General features: G+C 43.9%; 1 protein-coding gene across 3 annotated transcripts in view; it reads right to left on the bottom strand.

Annotated features, from left to right (window-relative positions):
* Positions 1 to 19,839, bottom strand: part of GEMIN8 (gem nuclear organelle associated protein 8) — a 239,468-nt gene that overhangs the window by 126,683 nt on the left and 92,946 nt on the right. For all 3 annotated transcript variants that reach the window (XM_069639291.1, XM_069639293.1, XM_069639292.1), the window contains one exon: positions 3,482 to 3,917. In XM_069639291.1, coding sequence (XP_069495392.1) covers positions 3,482 to 3,917 — 436 coding nt within the window. The remainder of the gene's footprint in view (positions 1 to 3,481; positions 3,918 to 19,839) is intronic.

Below are 19,839 nucleotides of genomic sequence, written 5' to 3'. Positions count from 1 at the left end.
TGATCTACCAGATCGGAGGATTCCGTCAAAATAAAAGTCGGTCCTGTTGGCGCTTTCACCTTTTTCGACGGAAGCGTCAAAATCGGTGATGGGGTTGTGTGCTTAGTGTGAGTTTTCTGTATGCCCCCGTCGCCGGGTGTAGTCCCCAAAGCGAGATTTACATCAGGCTTAGAGGGGTCGAGGACTGGTGTGGTGGACCTAGAAGTGTCCGACTCAAGGTCGATGACATCCGACATGGACGTCTGGTCATCATCAGTGCCCCCAGTCACTTTCGGCGGGTGTGGCGGTGAGGAAAGCGGACCGAGCCCGTGACATACCGTACACGGCCCACCGCTTTACACGGCGCTCGTTAAGGGCCTTAGGCCGAAGGAGACTACAGGCCTCACACAGTTTCTCATTGTGATCTATGGGTAGACGAGAATTACACATACTGTGCTCGTCTTTCCACAGGTACTGGACCCTACACTTAGGGCAGAACCTAAATGGTGTCCTTTCCATAGTGAAACATATAGACAAAGATGACCAGACCTAGAGGGCAAAGAGGGGGAAAGAGGAAAGACATGAGGAAAGACATAACGAAAGATATGGCCACCCTGACCCCATTGTCCCTACTGTGTAGGACGGCCAGAGGGCCCGGCCACAGGTATGGCTCAGCCGCAGGATCTAGGTGCCGAAATTCACTGCCGTAGAAACTTCCTGCAGTCTTCATCAAAGTTCTTAATCAGCGTTGAAGTCTTATGGGGAAATAACCGACAAAGCCGGTATAAAGATAAACCAGGTCTGTTATGTAAGAGCTCTGCTATAGGGCGACCAGTTATCTGGGCGTAAAAAAACAATCTGAGGGACCTCGGCACGTGAGAGCTTTTGGATACACTACACGTCACGATAGGGATAGTGTTACAGACACGCCTATGCGGACGCCCCCTTTCGGTCCCCAAAAGACAAGATGCAATACTCTGCGGTTACCACTGGATGTCGGACCATATGCACAGCATGTGATTCTAAGCAGATTAACAAGCATCAGAACATTTGGTTATAAACCAAAAGAAATGCCAAGCCAGTCGAGTCACAAAATATAACACCAAAAGAGTTAATTTTAAATGGACCATAGAGATGAGAATATATTTGGATTTTTCTCTTCCCAATCAAATGGGGACGACATCATTAAGCGTTTGGAGTCCAAAAGTGACCAATTGGGTTTACAAATGAAAAAAATCTATTTGAAATACTGTACATTCTCCATAAAACTGTTACTGAAATATGTGGGAAAAGTAATTCCCAAGATCTTGCATGGCTTAGAAATCAATCCCATAATAATGCTTCCTTGGGATAAAATAGAGGGCCGTATTTGTAAAAGGGGCCTCAATCTTCCCCTCTCTGCTGTCTTCAATCCGTTACGAACGTGGGTTGTCACCACTCGATGTTTGGTTCCAATGCATCGTAATCTCATTGATGGGCAAGATCATTTTTCCTCACAAGAATTCCTTGTATAAAGACCGGTTTACAGAAGTGTTTACCAAGGCATCTAGTGTCTTGGTTAATCTAAAACTGTTGACTGATAATCTTTTGTAACTATGCGGGAAAACATCAATTTGATTTGAGTACTAATCCATTGGGGTTTAAAAAAAGGTTACAAGTTTGTTTCTTCGTTTTCTGCTATAGATACACAACTTGGGACTCTCCGCAAATATCTAGTGCATTTCCCTTGCCCAAGAGCTAGAAACCAATTTTTGCATTTTTAATTAAACCTTCTACGCACCAGTGAAATTCTTTCTATCCGGGAGAGAGATCATAACTCGGTTTGTCATTATTTTAAGGAGCCAGGTATGACCCAAACTCTAAGAAACATAATTGTTGAACGCTCGGTGTTAAAAGACCTTAGGACACGTTATCTGGGCCATTTCTTTACAATTAGGGACGTAGTCTCCTCACAAGATATATAGAATCTAATGAAAATGGGTAATGAAATATTTTTTCACTATGGAAATGATAAGGACGCTCAATGAAAAGGGTTTTACTTCGATAAGGTGAAACATATGTTTTAAGATTGATCTGTTTTATAATGTTGATATTTATGTGACATTTATCTGACATTGTGTTTTATGGAGAATTTTATTAATATATGTAATGCTGTTAATTTGTTTTTTTTAATGTGCTTTGTGAAAGATCATTGTATTGATCATTATACAATGTATTAAACAATTTCTTGTTATTATAAAACACTAATAAAATAAAAAGTAAAATAAAAAGTAAAATAAAAACCCTTATCCACCACTGGACAGCATTTGAGTAAAGTCATCCTTCTTCCCCTATTGCTGGCTTCAAAAAGAGTCCAGTACACCACAGCTCATTGCTGCGGTTAACCAAAGGGACTGGCATGGAAAGCCCACAAAACAAGGATGCGCCCGAGACCTGGATTAAATGGGGTCAGTCTGTAAAGCATCCCCACATTGGACCTGGGGCAACAAGCCCCCATATCCCATATTCAAAAACCAAAGAAGGCCTAAAAAGACCACAATACATAAACTACTGTGACTAGACTGGTCTGCACCAATCGCTCCTCACAGAAAACACAGGAATTGAAGCCCTCACTTTCACAACAAAAAATAGAAATTAAATCCAACTATTGAACCACAATACAACACTCACACCCACTAACCAAAACTCTACTGAGGCAGTCTGGCCCTTCAACAAAAGGTATTTGATTCCACAAAATCAAACAGATCGACAATTACCAAACAATAAGCATAGAACAGTGGCAAGAACATGAAGAACCATGCCATTCTGAATAATACTAACAATACAGGACATTTTCCCCCTTCGGCTACCGTCAGACTGAAACCATAACGAGTCACCTCAGCCAATCAATCTGACAAAACAAGTCTTGCCAATAGCAACCCAAACAACCTATTGTACTTGGCTCCTCAACTTGCCTACTCAACTTTGAATCCTCTCTGTTCACCTCTACACTACATACACATATCATGTCATGTCATACACAGACCTCTTGTAGCCTGCACCACCTCCCCTAAATTACCCATTACAGCGTCTAACAGCGCTCTGCAAAGCCCACAACATATTTTTCCTCATCACAAACTCGCTCCCTCACTCCAGACAATCAGTTCTCCAAATACCTCTAGACGCATGCACAAAGTGGCTGGTGGTGGCGGGAGACCCTGCAATACTAAAAGTGGCCATACACCAAATTTACACCAAATCAAATAGGTATACTTCTATAAATATATGGTTGTTCGGTCTAACTGTGTATGTGGTCCAGTGCACAGAAGAAAATAGCAAGCAAATAATTTCCGAACCACATTTTACCCCTTCTTGTTGTAAATTTTGAAGCACTGTTGACCAAAACCCTTGTGAATACTATCATTTAAACAGATTTGGACATCAGAGGTAAAGGGCTGTAGTAGTAATATTTAAATTCTAACACCAATGATTATACCATGCATAACACAAATAGGTCCCTTACGTAGTTCCTCTCTGTGTCGCTCTGTCTGTGCAAAGAATTGCCGCAACTCATCTGTAATCTCCATGTTGCTGACGTCACATTCTATCACTTCTTCATCAGACTCTGCATCCTCATTGTCTTCTGTGTCAGAATCACTTTCCACAGCAGCTTGCTCTTTCAAACTATGGTGGGATGCCAAATGGTGCTGTGGCCAAGGAAGGTGGCTAATTCTGCTCTGCACATTGTAGAAGGAAGAGTGTGCAGAATCCACACCCTCCCAATCAGCATAGCGATTGTGGGGGCCACTTCCTGGAGGAAAGAACAGTGATGACATGGCTGTTTTGTACGCACGCTTGTGCCTATAGAGCCAGTACATTGCTTGGTTGTAATGCTGCCAATATCTTGCATACACTTTCCCGGCATACCATGGCTCAGTATCTTCATCAAATGACTCTGCCTGAAAGAAAAGAGCAGAAAGCAAAATTCAACCGAGCTATTTTCCAAATAAAAACAATCTGAGAAAAAAAAAAACCGTTGAAAAATCCATTAATTTCGTAACTTCTTCACATACGGTAGACAAGACATAGTTGGCAGGCAGAACACATTCTGTGCAGTGGGTATACAGAAAAACAATCATATCAATGATTAACTAAACTGTGTTCAGGGCAAGAAGTTTCTACCAATGGCAAATTACAAGAATTCACAAAGGAACAGGTTTTGTGTCGTGCTGCACTTAAAATATAGATATTAATAGATCATGCAGAAGATGTTAAAATAAAGAGGATGTCCTTATATACCGGATATACACCATTACTGTGTACAGCCAAGTAAAATAAACAAAGCAGTAAGAATCGATGTTTGATTTTTTGGTTTTCACTTTCCATGGTACCAATTGATGTGTAAAAGAAAAAATATATAATAAATTAAAAAATGTAATAGTTGCGGGTATCGAAATTGAGTGGAGCTGGGCTCTATCTGGCTTTTACTAGTAGCCTAGAGGAGCCTGGTTCGCTTGACCCCCAACAGCTATCAGGAGCTACTTTTGACCACCAAGCCAACTGATGCTGAACAACCACACCTTTGGCAATTTAACTCTGTGCGTTTGGGACAATCTATAAAACATTTAGACAACTGTACAAAATGTCAAGCATAAATAATGGACAAAACTATATGTGTGCACATTTATGCGAAAGTTAGATTTGCTAAACCTTATGTGCTAGCATCTCGTTCCCCCATTGTAGCTCCTGGTAACCGATTAATGCTCGATACCGAGGAGCCGCTTTTAGCTCCTGCTTATCTAATCTGAATTTCGATCCCTGTAGTTGGCTTGTATTCTCTGGATAAGGCACCAAAAGACTCTCCAAAATTACACACGCTCCCAAAACAGTTTTTGATGTAGCTTCAAAAGAAAAAGGATGTACATTTCAGGCCTACATTTCCATGATTGCTAGCAGTCATGGACACTCTAAGAGCGATCAATGGTCATAGAAAAAGACTCTAGACTATAGGTCCCTCTGCATACAAGCGATTTACATAAGGCCGCTGGTGTAGGCTAGTCTTTCATCAGCGTGACTCAAGGCTGAAATGCTGGTAGCATAGTCCCCAAACAGCTAGGAATCCAGGGAATGGCCAATCAGAGCTGCTGTTGCTTCCAAGGCCTCTGGATGAATCAATATTTTTTGCTGCACTGAACACTAACCTCTCTAGCTCGCAAGAGTGAGGTGTAGGGAACAGGAGCGGTGTTGCTGCTCTAATTTGCCACTAGCTTCCACCTATGGGCACTTAATGTCTTGCGATGAATAAAATGGAGAATACATCATACGGGATAATGCAAGCCAGATCAGGCACTAAGGCACTCTGCAATACTGAAAGAAATGGAAAACCCAATCCCTGTAACAGACAACTGTGTTAACAATAAGACATGGTGGTCTGATATACAGAAGGCACTCACTGACAAAATTGCTACTCTCAAAGTCACAATCGCCAAAAAAAAAAAAAACATACCAATATCTACCCCACAAACTGGTAAACTACACACACCACCTAAACCCACCTAAACCAGCACATTGCTTTAAATTCGCTAAAGTCTCCATACTGGAGGTTGAAAAAAATAATACTTTCGCTTAAACCATCCGACTGCTGAGGAGATAAATGCCCTGCCCAACTCATAAAAGACACTGCAAGGGACTTATCACCTTTAATTTCTAAACTTATCAACACGTCATTCACTTCAGGTACTATCCCAAGTAACCTTAAAGACTCTTGGGTCCTCCCTCTCCTCAAGAAACAAACCCTGGACCCCGACATACACACGAATTATAGGCCAATCACAACAGTGCCATTCCTCCTAAATATACCAGGTAGGGTGGCTTACCTACAGATTCAGCAATTGTTGGAGCAGAACGAACTCCTTGGCACCCTGCAATCAGATTTCAGACCACAGCATGGGACTGAAACAGCACTCATCGATCTTAAGGCCCAGGTTGACTAGCTGAGAGACCAAGGAAAATGTGCCTTACTACTTCTTCTGGATCTGTCAGCAGCGTTTGACTTGGTGGATCACAAGGTACTCCGCAACCACCTAGAGTCAGAAGCGCATTTCTCGCAACAAGCTATAGCTTGGATTAAATCTTTAAGCGAAAGAACCATGAGAGTCTTCTCCATTTCAGCAGCAGCTGATCCCATTTCCCCCCCCCCCCCCATCACCTACGGTGTTCCTCAGGGGTCCTGTGTCTTCCCTACTATGTATAATATATTTACCAAAACCCTCTTTGATGATCTGGACTTTCTCGGTGTCACCTACACTAACTATGCAGATGACACCCAGATTCTCATCCCGCTTACAGGGGATTACAATCAGGATTTGGCCCTGGTGAATAGAATATACCTCATCATCCAGGCATGGATGGCACTCCATGGTCTATGCCTGAACGATGACAAAACGGAGCTCATCATTCTGGGGACTTCACCCAACATTAACAAACTTGGCCATGATTATACCTCATTTGATATTCATGTCAATACGATTAAAGGATAGTTCCGGGACTTTTTTTTTTTATTGTCCCTACGGTTCAGCCATGTGTTTTTAAGTATAACTCGGTAGATCGTAGAAAACTTTCCTATGGACCTTGCCCGACTTTTCGTCCATTAACGCACTCGAAATCAGCTGCCATTTTCTGATAATCCTATCATTTCCCCCCATCGACCTGGCTCATCTGCTTTTGCGGCACTAAATCAAATCCCCCGCCCCTGAAACAGACTTTATGAAAACATTCATATTCCCCGCCTCTATCCGTGACGTGACTGAGCTGCGTAGACAAACGCGCCCAGGCGTCTTCTACGCGACTCCACACAGAACCCGGAAATCAACACAGATGAGCTCACACAACACAGCGCGCCACAATTGGGAATATGAAACTGTACTTTTAAATTAAACCGCAAGATTGTAAATTTGGTAAAGTACATTTATTTGACATCAAATGTTTAGAGAATATTCAGCGGTTTGCATTTTTATTTGCTCACGTTCCAAAAAGTTCGTTTTGAGGCACGCGATGTTCCTTTGCTGTACACAGGGTCTTAGATCATCTCACAATACAGCACCACAATTCGGAATATGAAACTGTGGTTTAAAAGCAAACGGCAAGATTGTACATTTGGCAAAGTACATTTATTGGACATCAAATGTTTAGAGAATATTCAGCGATTTGCATTTTTCTTTGCTCTCGATCCAAAATAGTTAGTCTTGAGGCAAGCGATGTTCGTGCGCAGTACACAGGGTGTTGGTTTACGATAAAATAAGCCCTTCGGTCGCACTGATAATCGCATGGCTGTTCCAACAACGAGGCACTAGGCCACCACAAAGGTCTGTATGTTGCATCTAGCCGTTAGTACCGCGTAAGGGCATACTTGTACTTGGCGATCGTCCCATAAAATGGTCAGGGTGGTAACGTTGTTCACGCGGAGAAGCAACTGGTGGTTGAAAAACCCATCCGCCGGTGTCTGGTACTCGTGACACATGCAATAATGAAGGATGTACCTGTTTGAAAAACATAAAAAATGAAATTAGTCTCACCATCAGATCTTTATTAAAATTATTCTTTTTATATATTCGGTCTGGAAATTATTTCATAGCTAGGACAGTGCAACTGGGTATTATACGTCAAGGGGGGCTGTAGGATACTGAGACAGTCCCCCAGTGCAGGGGTTGACAGGGAGGCAGTGCAGGTGGAGAGTGGAAGGGCCCAGGACCGAGGTCGCAGACAGTGGACCAGTTGTAGCAGGGGAGAGGGAGAGAGAAAGCAGAAGCAAAGAGGAAGGTTTTGAGGTGCTTCCGTAAAAGGAGATGGTTCTCCTCAAGATAGTGCGCGGTACAAAACAATATGCCACATAGAACAACAAGTTTAAATTGCGGTATAAACTCATCTAAAGAGTTACTTACATTATATTTGCATTTTCCATTGTTTCTGTGCGTAGGGCAGCCCCGAAATACCACTCCTTCTATGCCGACGTTATTTCTTCTAATGAACGAACATTAAATGGCTATCGTTTCTGAAATTTTATTCATTATCGTTTCTTACGTTATTGCACCACACCCCCAAAAAGAAGTCTTTCGGGATGGTCCCGGCCTGTCAAGGTCAAATAACAATAGAACCTTATACTGAGTCGTGGGCCATTCCGGCACCCGAGCAAAAAATCAAAGCAGCTGACCTTCACTTTGAACGAGCACACATTCCTAGTTAGCTACATTCAGTGTAAGGCCATCTCACAGGACTTGAAATTTACACTCCATCTTTGCATTTTGTCTGCGTGCTTTGCAGCCCCAGAGAACCATAAATACGGAGACATTCTATATTTTTTGAAAAATGATTTATATTACTGTTTGGTTTAATTTAATGCGCAAATGAACAAGGTTGGATAGACACATTGCATGTACACTGAGCAATCACTTTTATTTACACAATACATAGCTACACATATTCAATGGGCCTGCGACATGAGGAGACTCGAGAGCAAAGTCACAGGTGAAACCCGGGTGGTTCGCACTACTGCACGGTGAAGGGAGGGGCAAGGGTAGAGAGACACATTGCATGTACACTGAGCAATCACTTTTATTTACACATTACATAGATACACATATTCAATGGGCCTGCGACATGAGGAGACTCGAGAGAACAGACAATCAAATTACAATCATTTAAACCGTGATGTGTATTTCTCAATGAGCTCTTATTTAGGTGGACATGGAACAGAGGCAATGTTGGGTGGCAATGCAGTTGTCCCCTGCACAGGTTCATTCACAACTCCATGTATGTGCCTATCTAGGACATCAACAATAAGTCTCTCAATAAACTCATATTGCATATCCTCAAACACTGGTTTGATCACCCATTGTTTACTTCTTTTAGTGAAGGCCTTATTGTAGCGAAGCGTCCCTAAAGTTCCGGTCGTCCTACTTTGTTGACAGCCAACATTATGGTTATGTGCCAAGACCGCTAGAAGAGTCCGATTTATCATGCCCTCCATGCCAAAATGCAATCGTTTTGGCCGGTACTTTAGGCACATATTGTGGGACACCTCCAAATCTCTTGTGTGGCAGAATTCCGTGAGTCCCCTCAAATCTCTTGTTATAGTTTTATCAAATACAATCTTTTCAATGGCTTTGTGAGTGGGTGATGAAGGAATCAACCACTTCTTCTTCCGTGCCTCCTCTGTGGACAAATGGCCATGTTCACAATTGTGGAAATGTTGGTTTGTGTTCCAACGGTGAACGTTGGTACAGTGTAGCATTACTGACCGCCATTTTTCCAGTAGAATTTCCAACGACCCTCCACATGTTTTTGAGCTCCACCAAAGATGGTTGCTGATTGACTTGGACCACTGTGAAATACCTTGCATATCTTTTTTTTTTACCTGCAGCCGACATTTTTTTATTGATTGTTTTTGCAAGATGCCAAACGTCAAATTGGTGATTTATATTTTTGTACTCTTCTCTCATTGTCTTGGCAATTGAAACGTGTCTGTCCGTGGCTATCAGGTCGATCACCATTCCCCGCGATTGTAGTTCTTGCAATGATGCTACAAAGCCAACTTTCTCCATGGCCACTGAGGATGTACTTTGTGACACCTGCACGACCACCGAACTCACAATTTTCTTACTTTCCATGTCCTGAAAGTAGTAGGTGCAGTACTTGGCTGAAAATCCTGGGCTGTCGCACTGTCCATCACCGGCTAGCCTGAACCGTTTGCCCGCGAATGTACTATCAATAGACATTTTTTCCATTCCCCAAGCTTCGCTAATGGCTGGAAAAAGATAATCGATTTGGTATTTGTAGAACTGAGTTTTCGCAATGAAATGGATTCCCACAAACTGAAAGAAAGACTCTAACTTTTTAAAACTTGAACCACTAAAAAGTGCAGCCGCTGCACAAAGTAGATTGCCTGCTGGCAGTTGCCCCAGCATGGGTTGTGCAGACCATGAGAAAGGATGATATTTTGTACAGGTGGCATGTATTTTAAGGTTAGTGCCTCGAATTGCACGAGTCACATTAATCAATGGCTCCCCACATACTTCCCCACCAACCGAATGCCCACATTTCATCCGAATAATAATATCAATCAAACAACTATCGAATACAATGAATTTGGCCTCTTTCCTTATACTGTCACTCTGCATCCCAGCTGGTTCGGCCTGTAACGTTGAGGACATGTCACTCACATGAAAGGTAGAATCTCTGATATCGTCTTCCGCTATGTTCAGTGATATTGATGGTGTTTCATTGTCGTCCACTTCATTCTCTTCCATTGCAACATCTGTTCCTTCTCCGGCGATGGGGGAATAAAACAATTTCTTCAACTTTCTCGCGGTCTTAGTTTTTGCGGGTGTCGATTCTGTGAATTGATCTCCGACTGCATCCGAACTACCTGGAGGACATTCACTATCAATGGCTGGATGTGGTATAGCTCCGTTGTCAATCACTTCATATTCTTCCCATTGGCACGATGCATCTCCAGTCTCAAGTCCCTGCCAAAAGGTTTGACAAGCAACATCTCTCGTTCGCTTCACTGTCTGTGTAGATCTAGTTCGTACACCCACTCGCAACTAGAGGACAGATTGGAAAAGGGATGTTCAGTTTAAACACAACTTACAGTATTGAACTATTAACAGTGAAAAACAACATAATATAGTGACCAGGCCACTAACCTTCTTTTGCTTTCTTTTCTTTGAAACTTTCTTGCCTCGAACTTCAACATCAGGACGCTGTTGCTCCGACTCGTGTGTGCATGTCTCCACTTCCTCTTGCGCTGCAACGACTATATTTTCATGATAAGCACATCCATCACGCACCGACGCTCCATCGACTCCCTGAAACATAGAACTTTCATTAGTATGTATAATAATATCGAAAACACAAAATGTACTTGGGGACCAATACCCACATACATCTCAATAGCAAAACACGAATGAACGCTTTGTGTAGAACATTCAAACGACAATTATTCACGCATTGTTGATGTAGTTAGATGGAACTGTCAAGATCCATACCTCGGGCTCCTCATAGACTTCCATTGATGATATTATTGAAGATGATGCTTCAGTACCTCCCTGAAACACAGTAATTGCATTAGTATGGTTTTCTATTTTGTTAAAAAGAACATAAACTTTCTGCAGGCGTCAACGGCTCATCTAAATAGACCTGCACAAATGATCAGTTGTCTAAAATAAATAATGGATATGTAAATATGATTCGATTTGCTCGATCGTTGGAAGTGTCACCACCCAGCGATCTGCATCAACTACTAGGGGTGATGTTCTTGTAGAAGAAGCTCCGTCATCTCCCTGAAACATAGTACTTGCGTTAATAAAGAAGGAAGTATAGCGGATGTAATCACGTCATATGATTTCGCTTGATCGAACTGTCAGTATCCATACCTCGAAATGCATAAGAACATCAAGGGACGATGTAACTGCGGTGCACACTTCTGCAAGCTGTTGCGCCGACCCGTAACTGCATGCTCCCGCTTCTTCTTGGACTAATGCTCCATCGACTCCCTGAAACATTGGACTTTCGTTAGTAATGAACACAATATTGAAAAAAGAAAAAAGACATAGGAGGGCGACGACAGAAGGACATATCAATGACTAAAAACGAAAGAAACATTGTGTGTAACAATCACGCTACAAGAATGCAAGATCTGATGATCTCCATCGATGGAACTGTCCGGAAACGTACCTCGAGCATCTGAGTGACATCAACGGTAGTCGTCAATACGTTGGACTCCTCAGCATCTCCCTGAAAGACAGTACTTGCATTATTTTGGATAACAATAATTATAACTGAAAACAAAGACTAGAGGACGAGTACAGTCAGTGGCAGAATAGCCAAGTACGATTACCCGATAGGCGCTTGAAGTGGCTGATGACTGCAATAACGACACGGATGGAAAATCTTCCGCCTTCATATTGAGTGGATAACATAAATGGGGAAATTATTGTTAGCTAATGCTACACACTACCGCAAGGCCGAGAGATAAATACGTAAACTTGACTCACCAGTGGAGGGATGTGGACGAATAGAGTGGGAATAGCGGTTGAGAGCAATTTTCGCCTCGCTCGCGGTGTGTTCTTCTTTATTAGCAATGATGTGGAGTACATGTCAGAGGTAAAGTGCCTGCTGCAGATGCGGCATCGATGACCCCTCTTGTCCGCAAAGACTTCTAGGACTCTACTTTCAAGCTCAGACGGTGGATATCCGCAATATCGGACCCATTCTCGTATCTGATCTATAGTCTTAGGGAAAACATGCATTATAGTACCTTCAGATTTATTATGGGTCTTCGAAGGGCAACCGCCAATGGAACAGGCAGGCATTGTGGAAAGTTCTGAAAAGTAAAGATCAACAATTCTCTATGAATACCAATGTGTTAAAAAATTAAATGACACATAAAAGGTTCAATGCAAGGTTCGTTTTGGTTCTTGTAACTAAACTCAGAACATGTTACTAGTTCCTTGCATGTACTGTCTTGAACGAAAAGAAATTGGACGCAAAATGATTATGGTACATGGCCTTACCTTGACGAACAAACAGTTAGATGCAGGGATCAGAGCAGTTTCTTGTCGTAGAACAGGGAGCAGTTCACAGGTTGCAAACTGACGAGTTTCCTCGAAGTGGTCACGGAAGTTCGCAGAGACGAAGAGCAGATAACCAGCACCTTCACGGGTTGACTAGCAAAGCGCAAAGAAGTTCTCATTAGAAATATGAAGTGGGTTATAAAGAATTCGAAACAGGGGTGTGTTTGTGAATGAATGACGTGTATATGTCGTGGCATTATGCGGTTTGCAGGGGGCCGTCCAGCGTGAGGGGGGATGCTTGGCAGGAGACACGGGGTCTGGAGGTAGACATGGGAACAACAACCCATGCTCCATAGACCACTTTGAAGTGTACATGGTCTTTGGCACCTCTTGGCCTTTATCGCTCCCTGACAGCTCCACTTGGCAGCGCAAGTACCCCGGTGCGAACTGCCTTTGATAGGGCGGGGGGTGGATTGGGGCGGTGGTCGTGCAGACAAGACTCGTTTGCCGCAGGGCCTCACCAAGGAGAGGCCATCTAACTGCATGTAAGAGGCAGGCTGCAGGATCTAGTACATGGAAGGCAGGGGGGGGTGAGTTTATAAATACCTCACCCTCCCAGGAGAATATGTGGTGTGACAAGACAAGGCACAGGAAGACTATTCAATGGAGACACACTAGATTCATTTAAAAAATCAAAACAACCATTGTTAAAATATATGTTGGGTTTTATTTTAGATCTTTATTTCAATTGAACATAAATAATAAACATTACACATTGTAAAGTTCCGGTTGCAGCAAATCCAGGGAAAATCCGCGGTATTGTCCACTGTCGCTGGGGAAATGTTGCCTAATGGCAAGTACCGCACAGGCAGGTATTACTCTCCGAACGCGGTGTCCGAGCCTCCCGTGAAGCAACGATAGGCCACCAGCCTGTACCACCTGTGAAAATGAAAGATGCAAACTGTATTAAAATGACAAAACTTTCTTATCACTGTCGATTCAGGTAAAAAAATGTCATTCTGCTTTGAAAAAAATTCTATCTAGAAAATGCACAATATGGAACCAATTTACATGCGTTCGAATGATATGTAGATGTAATTTTATATGTGGGAGACGACCATGACATAGTAGTGGCATCACTGACATCACAACCAGAGTATACTTACTCGTTACTCGGATTACGCGGACCAACAGTGCCGCGAAGTTCGTGCATAAGCACCATCATCATCCTCAACACGGTCCGTGAGAGGCAGGCTTCCCTGAACTCTGGCAGCTCGGTGATGCATTGCGGACTTGGCTCGCCTTCCGAAATGTAGGCCAAGCACCCGGAATTTTCACGGCAGCAGCAGTTCTCCTCCTCAGTTGGCATTAGCTCGTACCGATTGCACGTGCACCAGGTGGAGACGCCGTCCATGCGACATGGTCCAGGCTCTTCATCCGTTGACTGGTCCTCCCAACTGCTGTCAGAATCCCCATCGTTTTCGCGTGCTTGCCTTTCCAGTAGTTCCTCCTCGGTGTACTCGGGCTCGTACATATACGGCATTATTGTAGCCATTGTGTGGTAAAGAAAGTAAAATAATTTATAGAGATGGTACAGGTGTTCACAAGGCCTAGAAGCGGCGAAGGTAGCTGACCAGAGCACAGAAACGAGTCACAGAATACTCAAAGTAGCACAGAGAGAGTAATGGAATCGAAAATCTGCTGCTGTGTGTTGTGAAACGGTGCGTTTATACTTATTGAGGAAAGAGGCGTCCTGCCATTTCCATGGCGACACTTCATTAGCTGCGGCGCAGCGATTGTTGACACGAAACGTGCTTTGGCGTTGGGAAATGGGCGGTACGCGTCTGCTGACGTCAGGCTCAGGGGCGGGGGATTTGATTTAGTGCCGCAAAAGCAGTGCAGCCAGGGCGATGGGGGGAAATGATAGGATTATCAGAAAATGGCGGCTGATTTCGAGTGCGTTAATGGACGAAAAGTCGGGTAAGGTCCATAGGAAAGTTTTCTACGATCTACCGAGTTATGCTTAAAAACACATGGCCGAACCGTAGGGACAATAAAAAAAAGTCCCGGAATTATCCTTTAAGGTTGCCAAAGAGGTAAAAACACTAGTTTTTTTACCTAGACGAAACGGGTGAATACAATGGCATCATCTACAGCTTACACATGCAAGCTGATCAGATCGGCCAAACCCTTCCTCTCAACAAGCAGTTGCACCACACTGGCAAGAGCACTTGTGCTGTCCAAGTTAGACTCCTGCAATGCCCTATACCTTGGGTCTAACAAACATATCACTAGGAAAATTCAAATACATCAAAATAACACCTTGAGAGCAGCGTGAGGAAGGACCAAAAGAGAACATCTCGGCAGCAAGGAGACCGGCAAACTGGCTTTCCACTATAGACAAAATTAGACTAAAAACTGTCTCACTTACATTAAAGTGCCTTAATAACGCAGCACCTCGCTACTTGACAGATTCAATAGAAGACTTGCGCTCCGACCCACCAGAGCGGCCTACACTAACTGCCCGACAGTCCCCCTCCTTCAAACTGATTACTATCGGCGGCAATAGCTTCCCTATCAAAGCTGCCCAACTCTGGAACTCCCTCCAACCTATCCTAAGGGCAGATCAAACCTACCATCAGTTTGGACTAAATATCAACAAGTTTAAAGTTAATGATCTCTAACCCTAGACCCGTTACTTCCTTTAACACTTCCCCACGGAAACTAACTAGATCTAAATGCACTTTTTATAGCTTCAATTGAAATAACTGGTATCCTAGCTGCTGCATCTCCCTATGCACTTGGTATCTCACATTCTGTATGACATGCTTTGATGACTACTATTGTAACCTACACTGTACCTCTGTATTGTATCTCTGTAACCTTGTAAATCACCCTATATTTTGTATCGCACCTGTAACTATGTATATTTTGCATTTCGCCTGTAACTATATAAGCTGAAAAATGTCCTTATCCTCGCGCCCCGATACCCTCGGGACTGGTGCATGTTACAAATAAAACAAACAAACACGGATATCTCAAAACAGTTATTAATTCTTGCCGGCAAATGGTTGGAGGAATACCTACTGGATGGGTGACCAAAAAAGGGGAAGACTCTTGGGCAACATTGACAGGACTGCAGGAAAAATCAAAAGTGAGAAGCCTACTCTAAAAAGAACTAGTGTCATAGGTCCAATCTCCAGGTCCCATTCTTTTTTTTTTTACTTCTGTTTATTAGGTTTACAATACATCAGTTCCACATAGGCTTAAACAATACAGCACTAATTTTCAAATGAAAATACGAACAAACTCATTAAACCAAATCTTGCAATAAAATCAACCATGTAAAACTCAGCTAAATGAACCCCACCAAATGTCTAACCCTACACACACAAAACACCACAAAGACAAAACACAACATCACAATGAGAAGGCAAGTAAATTAAAAAGGAGAAAAGAACAAGAGATAAGAGAAAGCAAAACAATGAATAAAATAAAAATAAAAAAATAAAAATCCTTATACCAATCTCCACTTGCCACCAAAATGTTCCATAAATGAGCATATCAATCAGAGAGCATCAAACGAACCCATTAGCAACCAATACTCGTCCTCCTTGCCTCTATTCTTCAACTAAACCTTATCATACCTAGAAAACTGTCATACCGCCGAGTTCCTGGCGTCTATGGAGCCGCTGGCGACGCAGAACCTAGCTTCGTTCGCTTCGGCCGCGCCCCCTGTTTCCTGGTTCCCTTCTTTCTGATTCTGATTGGCTAGACGCTCCGCGGCCCGGTGTTTTAACCAGCCACTTCCGGGTCACGGACGCGTTGCAACGCTTCCGGTTTCGTCCGTAGGCTGAGTTGCTTGCTACCTGTGGCTTTCGTGCTGCTTTCTCGCTTGCTGCTGGTCGGGTCCTCGTACCCTGTCTGAACCTTTCTGTTATTCTTTCCGCTGGACCTGTCTGCCTTTCCCTTTCTCTTTTGGTTCGCAGTAATTCTCCCTTGCCCTCCTTCCATCTTGCTTCCCCTCCCACCTTCCCATCTTCACTTACCGCTTTTTTCCTTTTCCTGTCTGTTACTCTCTCCGCTCTTCCTTCGCCTTCCTTCAGTATTGCTTCTGTGATCTCCCGTGTACCAGACTCCGGCCTGTTCCCCTGGACTGCCTTTGCTTGCTGCATTAGTACTTCCTCACTTAGCCTGTGTACCAGTTCCTCGGACCTCTTAATGGACTGCCTGAGTTTCTGAATCTTCACTCCACGTGTTGTCTCCAGCCACTTCTACCAGATCTTACCTTATAAGTACTCCTGGTTCCACGTCTACAAGACACCCTACGATACTACAGGGGTTTTTTGTGCCTAAGGCTTTTTCCCCTCTTGGTCGATCCCGGGGGTGGGCCCCCTGGTCTCCCTTCTTGGGGAGCACGGTGGCTTCCTTCCGGGGTCGTCCCTATCTTCATAAAAAAAAGGTGTCTACTCGAAGAAAAGAAAAGAAGGGTTCTTGGAAGGAAGAAGAAGGTGAGGAGTCGGGGGAGGGGGAGATTTCAGAAGCTACACTTTCGGACGAAGATATCACCGACCCCGGTGACAGTTTGCGACGCCAAAAAGAGATGGCCACCCCACAGCAGGTACAAGAACTCGTAGCCGCTGTACAAAGTCTAAGTCTAGAGATGCAGAACCTTAAGACTGCTAACGCCACCCTTCAACAGCGTATGACGGACAGAGAAAGACCTTTAGCCGATTTACCTCCACTTCCCCTAGTATCAGGGAAGTTCGATGGATCCCCAAAGAAGGTTAAAGAATTTCTGGACGCATGCAATCTTCATTTTACCTTTCGCCCTCAAACCTTCGCCTCAGATCACGACAAGGTGGGGTTTATGATCACCCACATGATCGGAAATGCCCTGGCTTGGGCTACCCCTCTAGTAAACCAGTCAGACCCGGTTTTACAGGACTACGATGCCTTTAAGGCCCTGATTCAACAAACCTTTTTGCGAACAGAGAGTACATACTTGGCCTCGGAGGACCTCCTTGACATCCGTCAAGGGAATACTGATTTACTGACATGCATCACCACTTTCAAACAGGTGGCTGCAGAGGCAGGTTGGCAGGAACAGGCTCAGTATGCCATATTTCGGCGAGGTTTAAGGGAGGAATTGAAGGACGAACTTGCCCGAATAGAAAGACCGGTGTCTTTCGCCGAACTTCTGACAGCTACCCTCCGAATTGACTTCAGGATGACGGAAAGACGTCAAGAAAAGAGGAAGATCAGGCTAAGCGTACCCCCTCCCGTGGAGACTCCTTCACCAGCATCTATACCCTTCCAACGGACAACTAAAGAAGAACCCATGCAGATTGGAACCACCAGAGCCCCACTGACACCGGAAGAAAGGAAACGGCGCAGGGAGGGTTCCTTGTGCATGTACTGTGGATCTTCATTACATTTATTAAGAGATTGTCCAGAAGTACCACCCAGAAGATCGGGAAACGCTCGCCCTCGGTAAACATTGGGACGCATTACCGAGGGGCTGCTTTTAGTCCCTACGCACCACTTTCTGTATCCTCTACAGAAACATCTGAGGACTCCCGGTTGATGGTGCTCACAGTTTCTCTCAGAGTAGGCCCCAAAGAAGTAACCGCTTTAGCACTACTCGACTGTGGAGCAGCAGGAAACTTCATGGATACCCATTGGGCAGAACGACATGGAGTCAAGAGGATAGCAAAAAACGAAGATCAAAAGGTGGAAGGAGTTGATGGCGAACCTTTGAGCTCGGGTTTGATCACTCATACCACTAAAGCACTTACTTTATCCATCCAACAACACACCGAAAGTATCACATTCGATATCATCAGAGCTGCTCACTTCCCTCTTATCCTGGGTATCTGTTGGTTACGCAGACACAACCCCTGTATTGACTGGTCTAGAAACCTACTTAGCTTTCAGTCCTCACTATGCAAATCGGAATGTTTGCCAGAACCAAGATTCGAGACCGTCAAGACCACTAATAGCTGCGAAGTCAAAACGGTGCACTGTCTTCCCCACTACCTGAAGGAGTTCAATGAAGTGGCAACTGAAAAGATACCCGTAGAGCTCCCTCCTCACCGGCCTGAAGACTGTTGCATCGATCTCACCCCAGGTGCATTGGTACCCTTCGGTAGGATGTTTCCACTATCATTAGAAGAAAAACAATACCTCCGAAAGTACCTGGACAGCAACATGGAGAACGGGCTAATTAGGCCTTCCAAGTCCCCTGCAGGGGCATCACTGTTCTTCATCTCAAAAAAGGATTCTAAGGAGTTGAGGCCGTGTATAGACTATCGCGGCCTAAACAAGGTTACCATAAAGGACCGGTATCCTATGCCATTGATAACCGATATCCTACAGGCTGTACAGGGTGCTACCATCTTTACCAAACTCGACCTGAGGAATGCGTATCACTTACTCCGGGTGCAGAAAGGAGATGAATGGAAGACAGCATTCCGGACTCCTTTTGGACTTTTTGAATACCAGGTAATGCCGTTCGGATTGGTAAATGCCCCGTCGGTATTCCAACGATTTATGGACAGACTATTCTCAGATCTCCTGTGCCAAACCACATTGGTTTATTTAGATGACATACTGATATACTCTCGTACACCTGAAGACCATGTGGAACATGTTAGGGAAGTATTCAGAAGACTACAGAGAAACCAGTTGTCCGTTAAACTCACCAAATGTGTGTTTTCAGCCTCCTCCATTCCTTATTTAGGATACATTCTGTCAGACCACGGATTCTCCATGGATCCAAATAAGGTGTCTTCCATCCTTGAATGGCCCTCACCCACCTCAGTCAAAGAGATACAAAAATTCCTGGGGTTAGCAAACTTCTACCGGAGATTCATCCCAAATTTCTCTCAAAAGATATTACCCATCACCTCGCTCTTAAAGAAATCTGCAACTCCATTTAAATGGACAACGGAGGCAGAAGACAGCTTTGGTACTCTTAAAGAAGCCTTCTGTTCAGCACCCATTTTACAACAACCAAACCAACATCTACCCTTCATTCTAGAGACGGACGCTTCTTCAGCCGCAATAGGGGCTGTGCTTCTTCAAGAAATCCAGGGTACAGAACATCCGGTGGCTTATTTCTCGAAGACCCTAAACTCCAGCCAAAGGAACTACTCGGTTATTGAGCGAGAACTTCTAGCCATGAAAGCGGCCTGTGTAGAATGGCGTCATCTACTTCAAGGAGGAAGGTTCCCGTTCACCATAAGGACTGATCATAAGAATTTACAGGTTCTCAAACAGTTCGAGTGTTACAATACTCGACAGGCCC

The sequence above is a fragment of the Ambystoma mexicanum genome, chromosome 7q (genome assembly GCF_040938575.1).
Source record: "Ambystoma mexicanum isolate Mex_15411 chromosome 7q, UKY_AmexF1_1, whole genome shotgun sequence".
Lineage (NCBI taxonomy): Eukaryota > Metazoa > Chordata > Amphibia > Caudata > Ambystomatidae > Ambystoma > Ambystoma mexicanum.
This window is presented reverse-complemented; position numbering and strand designations above follow the sequence as displayed.